This window comes from Mugil cephalus, chromosome 1 (assembly GCF_022458985.1).
Source record: "Mugil cephalus isolate CIBA_MC_2020 chromosome 1, CIBA_Mcephalus_1.1, whole genome shotgun sequence".
Classification (NCBI taxonomy): Eukaryota; Metazoa; Chordata; class Actinopteri; order Mugiliformes; family Mugilidae; genus Mugil; species Mugil cephalus.
The window spans coordinates 9,115,944-9,127,733 of NC_061770.1; the positions used below are offsets into that span (position 1 = coordinate 9,115,944).

The 11,790-nt window shown below is 41.0% G+C and overlaps 2 protein-coding genes across 2 annotated transcripts; both read left to right on the forward strand.

Moving 5' to 3' along the window:
* Positions 1-271: 271 nt before the first annotated feature.
* aurkaip1 (aurora kinase A interacting protein 1) lies at positions 272-2,188 on the forward strand. Its single transcript, XM_047610418.1, has 4 exons — positions 272-387; positions 948-1,053; positions 1,143-1,606; positions 1,875-2,188. The coding sequence occupies exons 2-4, from the start codon at positions 1,002-1,004 to the stop codon at positions 1,983-1,985; spliced, it is 627 nt and encodes a 208-aa protein (XP_047466374.1). The 5' UTR covers positions 272-387; positions 948-1,001; the 3' UTR covers positions 1,986-2,188.
* A 558-nt stretch (positions 2,189-2,746) lies between these two features.
* On the forward strand, positions 2,747-11,744 carry LOC125023183 (matrix remodeling-associated protein 8-like). Its single transcript, XM_047610295.1, has 10 exons — positions 2,747-2,902; positions 6,204-6,230; positions 6,315-6,623; positions 6,716-6,817; positions 6,914-7,375; positions 9,868-10,026; positions 10,141-10,174; positions 10,266-10,345; positions 10,437-10,490; positions 10,588-11,744. The coding sequence occupies exons 1-10, from the start codon at positions 2,875-2,877 to the stop codon at positions 10,611-10,613; spliced, it is 1,281 nt and encodes a 426-aa protein (XP_047466251.1). The 5' UTR covers positions 2,747-2,874; the 3' UTR covers positions 10,614-11,744.
* Positions 11,745-11,790: the final 46 nt, after the last annotated feature.

The following is an 11,790-nucleotide window of genomic DNA, read 5'->3' on the forward strand; positions in this document are numbered from 1 at the left end:
TCACTGCTGCAGCTATTTTGCTATATTATGTTATTAACCCTATGCTATCTGATGTAAGCACTGCTCACTTTTTATTCTAGAGATGTTACACTGACAGGTACTTGGTTTGTTATAACCAAACCAGAAACTGTTGGCTGACAGCAAAGAACAAAAAGACGCACCATGGCGTAGCTGCTGATGAAACATTCGTTTATAAGTCAGATATTTCAGTTTACTATCGTTAAAGAAGAAGAAGATGAAGAAAGAGAAGATATTTCACCAGCCCGGGCCGGCGGAACCTTTCACCGCTCTGAGAAACAGGAAATGCGTTCAATTTGCGTCGCACGATCCGGAAGTTGGCTCCTGGAGTCACATTGAAGATTGAAACTCCGGTCACAGTAATATAAGGTAATATATCAGTGTTTGTGAAATAAGTTATTATGCTGAATTCATGTTGCCTCATGGTTGATGTATGTTGATGATACTTTTAATATTTTAGCGAAATGGGCACGTTCTGGTCATAAACTGAGCTACGTTACAAGCTAGCACTCCTACCTAGCTACGATTAGCCACCTAGCATCTAGGAAATATGTTAGTGTTATAGCTTTCTGTTGTTATCTGTAACATTCACTCAACATCACAGCATTTCTTTTTTAAATAAGACTTTGTCACCAAGATATTGGTTAGTCTAATCTAGGGGCATGTTGACATAACAGCATGGCTGCAACCGGCACTCGTTTTATTTGTGCACGTTAGAAAGAAACCATGACGTGAACCCTCATTTAACATATAGTTTTAAATTTCCTTTTATTCTTATCGTTAGATGTTACTTAGTGTAACAGCTGTGTGAGCAGAAAATAATGAAATCGTTATGTTTTACCTTCAGTTAAAATGTTAAAAGCACTAAATAACTGATCTTTCTATGGAAGAGCTATAACTAATACACAGTATTTTGACCATTCCCACAGGACCAGTTACCAGCCAATCCATTCCTGATGACCGTGATTCGATGATCATTAACAATGTTTGCCTCAAAGGTTGTCCCTCGTCTCGGCTTATTACACAGAGCATCTTGTGAGTATAGGTTTATACAATGTTATCTGTGTATAGTGTAAGTAATGTTACTCTAGATTACAGCATTTCTTTTCTATGAACGCCTTTAGGTGCACTTCAAGCTCATCGAGAAATTTTGAACGGATGTCTACAGCCGATAGTTCCTGCTTACTACGCTTCACTACCACAGAAACTTAGAAACTACTCAACAGCTGCAGACAACACATCTCCTCCACGATGGATCCAACTTGAGCCAGAACTGGATGAGGCTTTAGTGCCACGTAAGCTGTCAGTAAGTCCTCTGGAGAGCTGGCTCTCCCTGCGCTACTCCCTTCCTCCCCTGCTGGAGTCTGCTCAGGCACAGGAAGACACAGAGCTCCTAGAAGAGAAGGTGCTGCCACCCCTCTCTGTTCCTGTTTTGGAAGATGGGGAGGGCTCAGCAACACCCCTCCAATGTAAAAATGTTCTAGAGATCCGTCGGCGGAAGATGAATCGACATAAATATAGGAAGCTGCAAAAACGGACTAAATTCTTGAGAAAGAGAGTCATGATGGGCAGGGGGAAGAAGAAGCAGGCAAGTACCTTTTCGGACACCAAAATGATTCTTTTGACAAGTAGTCTGTATGAGACAGAAGAATTATTTTTGTTTAGTTTATTTCTCCTTGATTGAATACTATATATGATGGTTTCATAAGAACATTAAAAACTGTAAATAAATAAATAAAATAGTAAAATGAACTTGAGTTACTCAGCCATATATATCAACTAATGTTGATGTTGATTTAACAGTTTTCCAAATCTGCATGGTTGTGAATCTACTTGTGTTTGTTTACCCTGTCCAGAAACGGTTTGAGGCCGATCTGAAGAGGATTTGGAAACGAGCAGGACTGAAGAAGGCTCCAGAAGGATGGAAAACACCTAAGCTTTTCCTCAAACAGCATGGGAACAAGTGAAAACCTGTGATTCGAGTTTGTGTCACATCCTTCACACTGGTTGGCTCTGCACACCACACTTCACTGTTATGGTTATGGCTGCCAGCGTTCTCTGTTTTCTGTTTAACAAAAGCGTGCTTCAGTGATGAGGCCATATTCCCAGTGTGTGGAGTTATTTCTAGTGTGTAAATAAGATAATAAAGATCTCTCTGCCAACTCCCAAATAACGTGGTTATTTTTGTGGTTATGTTTTCTTTTTCCTTTCTCATTTGCTGATTATATGATCAGGCCGTGCAGGTTTTATTTTTATACTGTAGGTGGCAGTATTGTGCGACGTCTGCTCACATTGGAACTAGCTGAGGTTTATTTGTGATTCAGCTACAGCAATCTTTAGCCCATTATATAATGTGTGTCTGTACATGAAAGATATCAACCGTGTTAAAACTTTTCTAACCTCAAAACGGAAGCAACTCTTCGATTCGTCATGTACACTTGTGGAGCAACATAAATGTGCCTTGTATATTTATTTAAATTCGTTAACTAACTTTTAATCAATGTGACCACGTTAATTACCTCAACCTTTTCTGTATCTGAGTAAGTAAGTAATAAGCTATTCGAGTGGAATAGTAAAAATGACATCTCGTGTCGTTTGGGAATGATGGGTTCTGTTTATTCTTTTTATTTGTTTGCTTAAAAAAAGTAATTGTGCATGCTTGGAAGGAGCGCAGCACCAAACTATGGCAGTATTGGTTTTCATTGGCCAGCGGAGGCGGAGCGTTTGGAGGCTCCAGACACCAGGAGAACAACAAAGTACAGCTGGAGCTTCTCGGTGAACTTGGAAATTTCCTTGTGTTTTATCAACTGATGCGCACACCACCCCTGACAAGCTTTTACCTCTGCTGCGCAGACGATGCACATTGACATGCTTCTCCTTCAAAGTAAGTTATCTTCTCTATCTTAGAGCAGAGATTAAAAACAAAACAAAGAAAAAACTTGGGGAAACTTTTTTTTGTGCTATTTAATTGGATCCAGGTTAGAATTGCGCGAACAAAAGCAGGCTCAGTTCCTTGGTTTGCGCAACCAAACCGTAAATATCTGCTTTCAAATGATTTGCGGCATATTTTTTTCCCGAATAAAGTGAACCGAATTATTATTTTAACTGCTTTTATGTTTATGACAATTGTTATTTATGCATGTTTTGTTATTTTATTGTGGGTTTCATTTGGTCTGTGCCTTTTTGTACCTTTAGGCTAGAGTTGTTGACTTAAAATTTCGCATGTTGTCCATCGAATCTATCTATCTATCTATCTATCTATCTATCTATCTATCTATCTATCTATCTATCTATCTATCTATCTATCTATCTATCTATCTATCTGTAATACAGTAGCTGCATGACCTTTAAAGTCATGTAGATTTTGATACAGTTTCAAGTGCCTTTTTTTTTTTTTTTTTTGTGGCTTCAGCCCAATGTGTTTCCAGTTATCTGCGGTCTGAGTGGAGGAGTCAGCACAATCCAGCAGGCACTCATTATATGTGTCAGTAATGAGTGTTTCACCAGCAGTGGGTCGCTTTGAGTCCGGGCTGCGTGGAGGAGGGGGTGGGGGGGTGCTCTCCAGCCATGTTTATGGTGGTTGGCTCTCTCCTTTTTAACGATCAGCCACAAACAGCGGGGCATGGAAAATATTAGAATTGAGTAAAACATGCCGGTGCTCATTCAGCGTTGTAAACATCCTGGTGCTCATTCGAGGTAGAAAATGACATGGTCCAGTAGCATGTTTATGTTCTGGAAAACCCAAGTATGTAATCCGTGGGGTTTTTCAGCCTCTTTTGTCCTGCACAAAGTTAGAAAAGTGTCCCCCACACAATGAAATGACATCGCCTGATTGTGCTCTACATTTATAGTAATACAGTCATTGAAGTTACCAGTAGAAATCAAATGAGTGTAAATCAGTGAAAAGGCTACACGCAGTAATAATTCAGTGTGTTTCTACCTCTCATTTGGCCAACATTATATAACATTATGGCCACCACTAAATGTCTTTGCAGAGTTTCCACAGGACAGTCAACAAGCTCTCTTCTGAATGTATCTTTTTGTGAGTTTAACTGAGTCTGCAACTTGACAGATTTGTTCAATTTAGACTCAACCTGTGACGGGGCTGTGAGTAAACTTCACACACCCCCAACAACCATGAATCACAGAAATTGTGCTGAGTGCCCTCATGCTTCGAGTGTTAGTCGAACATCAAACTTGTATTGGTTCCACCTTCCAAATGACATTCTGGTAGTTGAATCTTCATGTCGCTTACTGGGTTTCGAAACAATAACAGTGATTTTGCAGGTAATTTTCTAAATGTCTGTTATTATCACTGGTGCTTCAATAGCCTATTGTTAAGTCTTAGCATTAAACCAGACTCGCGAGTCAACGGCCTGTGTTTGATGAGAGACAATTACAGTGGCTGGGACACTTTGTTTTACCATCTGCAGGAAAGTTCCAACCCACCAAAGTTTTCCAGCGTGAGGTCTCCTACCAGTGTGCGCGTTTAAATTATTCTTCTCAGCAGCAAGGGCGACTTCATGATGTGCACATACATTAGCAAACATCCACCGTGTAGCTGATATTCCACATCCAAGTACATCTCATTACCGGTTTTACTCTAATTCTATGCTGCTCTAAAATGACCCCAAAAATAAAAATAAAATCTACTGTAAGTTAAAATGATAATATAATTCACCAAACTCTTGCGCTGTTACAGATTAGGTCTTTATAGTATCGTTAATGATGCATTCACATAAAATTAGTAATTTACTGTGATGTTGTTGGTCATTGGACCTTATTCAACAGCTTAATATACAGGTTGAGTTATTGCTATTCTTTAGTAACACATGATGTCTTATAAATTTGTTGTATTCTGAGAGTTTGAATGAAATCTTATCTGAAATCTAGCTAACGGGTTTTACTAGAAATGAGAGACAGACAATGGAAATACTTGGTTAAAGTGCAGGTACGTCGATTTTGTCGAGACACTTGATCAGTGCTCAAGTCTGTTACATTCCACTGCTGCTTATGGTGTTTTACAGCAGTTGTCACTGATTACTTGCTAATCTCGCTTGGCATTAGTTTCACTGGAAAAGATTCAGTAAATTTGAGATTTAAAAACTTCCAGAAACCTAGTGATTAGTTGCAGACTCCAGAGAGTTCAGCTGCCACCTCACAAGTTATCCTCCGTACACCAGCTCCCAGTACGCTTTAATGTTGATTTTAAGATGACACTCGTTACCTGTAAAGTGCTTCCTGCTGTATTTCTGAGGTCTCGCCATGAAAGCCCGAGCATAGATTGAGATCCTGAGGCAGAGGTAATTTGCTTCTTCAAAAGGGAGAGAGCATTTACAGTCTGCGCCTACAGTCTGTGGAGGGACTTTTCCTCAGGCTAAGTTAGTCAGTCTGAGTCAGCGTTGAATTTGCTGCCCTGCTTGAAACATTTCATATGCGTAAAGTGGAAAAGTGCTGATTAATCATGGCATCAAATCTGTAATATCAAAGCAATGCAGATATTCTTTTTTTTTCATTTTCTAAATATATCAACACTCTAAGGACATGAAAAAAAGTGTCTCTATATTTCTCCGCATCCATTACCAGCGCAGTAAAAAAAAACACAGGTGTTTGGACAGGTTCCTGGACTTGTGACACCAGGTAGTGTGACTGAAGTGAGCCGAATATGAGCCTGGTTCTTCATCCCCTTGGGATCATGGCCCTGCAACAAGCCAGTAGCAGCCACAATGAATAGAGTCTCTGTGTGCGCTGGCTGCGTGCTTCTCCACTGGGCCTTCAGTAAACAGATGAGGAAATAGCACTGTGGGAAAAGTGCATAAGAAATAGCAAATGCGCCGTTGGAAAATCACTCGAGTGAGGAAACACAATCAAGACATATTTCTTGAGTATACAGTCTGCACATCATGTATTTTTCTACTCTTGTTGTCCTGCGCGGTACTTCTTTTGTACAGTCTTGCCTTATCGTCTTGTGCTTGTTGTTTCAGCGTTCCTCTAATTCTTTAAACTGTCCTCTCACTGAACCCCCATCTGTTCCAGTGTTTTTCAGATCCAAACCGAAAATCCCAAGGGACAATTAGTTTGGGTGGATGTGCTTGAAGTATTTCTTAAGGCTTAATCAGAGAACAGCACACTATCCGTGGAAAATATGCCTGATGTTTAAGCATTCATGCCTTTGTCTCTTTCAGTTCTTGCTGTGGTCCTCCTGCCAGGAGGTAAGGTGGTCTTCTTCTTACACACATAAAAGATGATTGCACTGCACTGAATTCCTGAGTATATGTTTTTACATGTTCTGTCAGCTTGGAGCCAGAGCAGCATCAACACACTTGGCGTTGTGGTGGAGGCCAAGAACATCACTCTCCCCATGGGATCGAAGGCGGCGCTGCCATGCCACAGCCCCCGCATGGTGTGGACCCGGGACAGACTGAAGGACCGTCAGAGGGTGGTTCACTGGGACTTGGTCCGCACCACCCCAGAGTACTCTGTTGAGCGAGTCTTGGACATGTCACCTGGAGCCCGCCAGAGGGTTTACAATGGCTTCAACAAGGGACGCATTTCCATCCCAGACTCTGCTTTCAATGATGGCAACTTCTCCCTTATCATCAACAGTGAGCTTTGTGTATTTTACAGTAATACTATTAAAATAGCTCTTCCTTCCAACTCGATCATCTTATGGTTGTTTGATTGCTTTTCTTTTCAGATGTGGTGGCAACAGACAAAGGCGTTTATACTTGTAATTTACACCACCACTACTGCCAGATTCACCAGTCCATTCAAATCCAGGTCAATGTCACTAAGTCAGGTGAGGCCGTCCAATCACACGGTCTTAGGTTGTTCCTTGAGTTGTGATGTATGAAACTCACTGAACAGTAATGTCTTAACTGAAATGTGTTTCCAGCGCGGAGAGAGAAACGATACTGGGATGGGGAGAAGACTGTGTTTGTGGTCTTGTTGGGAAGCTCAGTGGTGTTGCCTTGTGTCAACCGGCGCCCCCTGTGGAGAGAGGGCCTCCAGGAGGACCAGCAGCAGGTGGCTCACTGGGACTTCCAGCCCCCTGGAGTGCGTCCTGACAGGGCAGACCGGCTGGTGGACCTCTATGCCTCCGGAGAGCGCCGTGATTACGGGCCTCTCTTCTCCCAGAGCAAGATGTCCGTGGCAGAGGATGCTTTTACATTAGGGGACTTCTCACTGTACATCTCCGACTTGAAGCCAGTTGATAAAGGCCTTTACTCCTGCCACTTGCACCACCACTACTGCGGTCTGCATGAGAGGCGTATCTTCAGACTCAGCGTGGGACCTCCGCTTCCGTCCGATGCCACCACAGCACCAAGGATTTTCCAAAATGACGAGCCAGAGCAAAGTAAGCTACTCAGAACTAAACACAACACAAACATCACTACTTTGTTTTTTTCCCCCCACAAGGTAATAACGTTTTTCCCCATATGGTTTGTTGGCTGAATCGTGAATGGTGCTAAAAGGCTGCTCGTGGGTTTTTTTTTGTAATATTTATAGGCATAGCTGGTCAGTTGAATCAGATCCTCTTCTTGCCAATTTTCTCCTCAGTCCAATCTGTTTTTGCGTTTGAGGGAAGAGAAGAGGTCAAAGGAATGCAGGCGCTAGCAGGGAAAGAGAGAAAGCCAGAAGGAAAAAAAGAACTGAATCATTCAGTATTGCAGGTTAAAAAACATTTTCTGTCATTTATTTGCTGCTTGAGAAGCTGTCTACTGTAAACAGCTTCAAATTGGCTCCAGCGGATGTGGTCTTATTTTCCCCCGCCGACTGTTTTTCATTTACAGGTTTTCTGTTTAGCTGGAGACATTTTAACGGCTCTGCCCTGCTCTGCTCTAGCAGAGCATAAGCTCCAGCGCCTAGTAATTTTGGGAGGGGATGGTCACATATTGTGTTTTCTCCCTCCATTTGACCTTATTTTCCAAAAGTCCCAACCATGAGTCTAGACTGGCTGCACTGCTTCTCCGGTTTTGTTTATTCTTACTTTCCCAGTCTCTCTTTCGCTGCTGATGTGTATCAGCCTCTGGTAAAGGCATGTTTACCAGCACTCAGAGGAAGTCTGATACATCTGTTCAACATCTGGGCCAGCTGTGACATGAAAGTAGAAAACTGTGGGGAGGGGATCATGGTATGTGTTAGCCTATATATTCCCCTCCCCCTCCCAAAGCAGTGACAGGACATTTAATAATCTTGTAAATTATGTTGAGAAGAAATGCACACGTGGATAGATGGCGTCCTGCCCACTCCCTTTGAATAAACCTCAGCTAGGAATCCAGCCCTCGTTCATGGATCACTGACCTTGTCACTTACGTTAAAACGCAATTGTTTGCACTCACCCAGGTCCCGGCATTCATGCGAAATTACAGACGTCTTCAGAGATTTTCACTGTAATTATTTATGGCATGAACAAACAGATTTTTTTTTTTTTGCAACCAAATGCAACTGACAGTTCCTTTTTCTCTGAGCTGTCGGCAGTTCGGCAGAAATCTTAATCTCTGAAAATGAAGATGCTTTTCCTCACGTCATTGACTTGCAAATGATTCATATCCCACTGGGTAAAAAAGAACAAGCAGGGTAATCTTTGTGCAGCATATGTGAACACATGCGCGCATGTCAGATCTGTCAAGGAAATGGTAATAGGCTGCTGGGGCGACATGGCTGCGGCTCTCCCCTGGACAGTTGTGCTCTGGAGACAATGACCTTGGACTCTTTGCATTTTCATGCATATTAGGTACATTATACAGTGACAGCTTATAATTACGAACCAAGCTCCCTCCAAGGAGGTGGGAGATTAGGTGTTTCTTTTTTTTTTCTTGGTTTGAATGCATGGTCAGTGATCCTCATTATTCCCTCAGTGGTGTCTAGTTTTACTTGTTTCCAATTTAGCTGCTTTAATGAGAAACCACGGAGTAAAAATAGATTTCCAGCATTTTTTTTTTCATGTATTTTCTATAAGAAAACTTACAATCTTGCAATATCACACGTAAACTGGGATAAAGTCAAATTAGTTGAAATTCTATGATATAAGCAACATTATAAGCAGCATACAATGATGGCTCATTCTGCAATGGTAGCTGTGGTACATTACATTGTGTTGTGTCTTTAATAGACCAAAACTATTTTACATCTCCAAGCCCCGTCTGGGTTTTTGTATACTAAAATTATAACAATAACAATCGCCAGCTGCCATCAGCTCGGGTCACTGTGAGACGATGTGCTGCGTCTAGACAGAGTCATCAGATGGTAGAGCTCACTGATGAGGCAACATTATGAAGACGTATTTTTCCACGCATGCAAGAACTCGACTTGTGTATGTGACTTCAAGAAAAACAGTCCTAAATGGAAAAGCAATATACACACGCAGGCTGACCACATTACAGATTGTGTGTCTCTCTCCCCTCACACGTTTCGTCTTTTCTGGTCAGCCTGTGTCTTTCTGTGGAGGAAAAAAAAATAACAGCTGCATGACATCAGGTCTGGAAGTCATTACTGCCAGAAAGCATTTTGACATTTAACTCTCTGCTCCCTCGCTCTCTCTCTCTGTCTTGCTTGTGGAAAGAAATGAAAAAGAAACAGCCTCAAGGGGAATAAATGTCTGTGCTTTACGAAACTGAAATCCTGTTTGATCCTTGTTTATTGTCTTTATTCTAATCCAATCTAACAATAGCTATAATTTAAGCATATGTCCTCTGTAACACATTGCATTGTTATTTCATCAGAGGGTTCCTTGAGTTCGCTTGATATTTTCCAGGTGCAGCTCCTCTCCTCGGCTCTGTTCATGTGTGACACAAGTAAGTATGTTACTGTAGCAGCTGTTTAATTTCATCCGTGTTCTGCTTTCAGGGACCGAAGAGGTGGAGAGTCCGCGCGTGGTGAACGTCTTCCTCCCCGAACATCGAAGTTATTTTGTGCAGCATCTGGGCTACTTCTTGGCTACATTCTTTCTACTGGCATTCATCGCAGTTGCCGTCATTCTGCTGACTCGACGACGTAAAAAGAGAGGTATTCTGTGTACTTTATTGCGTAACCTTTGTTTTTAATTATTATAGAAATCTTAATCATTATAGGTACTAGTGTAAATGTTGTGTTTGAGATTGTTTTTTTTGTTTTTTTCAGGGCTGGACTATGAGCTACGTAGATCTGTAGATCAGTAAGCTATAATATTTATCATATAATAAATGTAATACAATTATCCTTTACCTTTAATCTGAATAAACTGAACAACATTTATTCCTGTGCAGGGGGAATGTGATCAGTGGAGGTGAAATCGCATTAGAATGCACAGAGATGAGGACCTACAACCAGGATACTTTGAATTCAGGTGCAGTAAACCTCATCCACCCACATGCAATACCCATAAGGTAACAAGAACTATGCTTTCAAATAACCTGTGCGTCTAATATATTCCACAGACTACAAAAACAACCTGCTGAAAGAGAGAGGAATGGGAAAAGACTGCAATAAGGGTGAGCAGACGTTGTTTCAATGTATAACAGCCCAACATTGTCATCATTTCAGCCACGGATTATAAGAAATGTTACATTTTGTTGCCTCCTCATCCAGACTTTGATGGGAAGATGTGGAAGTGAGAGTGATATTTCTGAGAAGCTGCTGGCAGGTCCAGGGCAAACACCGGATGAGTCAAAGACCACAGAGAGAAAGGAAGAAAAAAGGGAAACCGAAGAGAGGACAGGAGGAATGCTCCCTCTGCTGTAACCCTAGCACACTAAGCTTTTTCACTAAAAGGCCTCATCAGTTTCTTTTTACATGTTATTTTTGATATAACTTGCATTTTCACCAGCTGTTATAACAATACGGTTAAACATGTATATGAACCTTACCCTTTCAAGTAACTGATTTATGTTAAAACCAGGCATTTTTTTATCTTCCTTTCAAATATGTTTTTTTATTAAATGCATGCTGTTTATCAAGGTCTGTTCTTTGTGTACTGTGCATGCTTACAGCTCTGCAAGCTCACAGCTTATTAATTGTTTAAATTTGATCATTTTTCTTTTTTTTTGCACAGATTTCTGCTGTACTGTAATTTTTAAAGGTTCATTCACTGTTTGGAAGCAAGCGCCACACATTTCAAGTTAAAGATAGTATGAGATGTCATTTGTGGGTTTTCATTTGACATTTACTTAACGGTAGAGCACTTATAAAATACTTACATTCAAACACGTTTGCTTATTGATAATTTGTCAGGCGCAGAATAATGAAATGGAAACTCAGGAAAAAACAAAAACAATAAAAAACAAACACATATTTGAACCATATTGTTTTGGGACGTGCAGTACTTTTTTGCAGCAAGCCCGTACTGCAGGATGTACCCTTGCTTTTTAGAACACTGAATTTTCATTAGCTACTCTGCACGTCAAATATACAGTCGCATACCTGTTAAAACTGTGTGGCATTAATTCTGTCATAATTGCAATAATTGCAATTGTATTTGAACCCATCTTTGTTTCCAAGGTGCCTGTCTCTTGCTCACCTGCACACACTCTGGTCTCCTCGAATAAAAGGTTTAACCATTAAAGAGCGGCCACATTTGCTGGAATGGGCTCCAATGTTAGGCCATTAGATGAAATATTTGGCGACTGGAAGAAAGGGGAATTATAATGAATGTAGAAGAAGTGAGTGAGACAAAGAAACAGCCATAGACATTGTTTTCTGAGTGAAATAAAAGATTAGTTAGTGCATTTTGCTAACGCACAACCAAATCAGACATCCTGTCGTCATATATTTCATGATGTCCAAAAGTATATG

Excerpts from the sequence above, each read along its gene's own strand:
- aurkaip1 (XM_047610418.1), top strand. The coding sequence starts at position 1,002 with ATGTTTGCCTCAAAGGTTGTCCCTCGTCTCGGCTTATTACACAGAGCA. Across the intron at positions 1,054-1,142 it reads CTTATTACACAGAGCATCTT|GTGCACTTCAAGCTCATCGA; the intron begins GTGAGTATAGGT and ends GAACGCCTTTAG. Across the intron at positions 1,607-1,874 it reads GCAGGGGGAAGAAGAAGCAG|AAACGGTTTGAGGCCGATCT; the intron begins GCAAGTACCTTT and ends TACCCTGTCCAG.
- LOC125023183 (XM_047610295.1), top strand. The coding sequence starts at position 2,875 with ATGCACATTGACATGCTTCTCCTTCAAA. Across the intron at positions 2,903-6,203 it reads TGACATGCTTCTCCTTCAAA|TTCTTGCTGTGGTCCTCCTG; the intron begins GTAAGTTATCTT and ends TGTCTCTTTCAG. Across the intron at positions 7,376-9,867 it reads AAATGACGAGCCAGAGCAAA|GGACCGAAGAGGTGGAGAGT; the intron begins GTAAGCTACTCA and ends TTCTGCTTTCAG.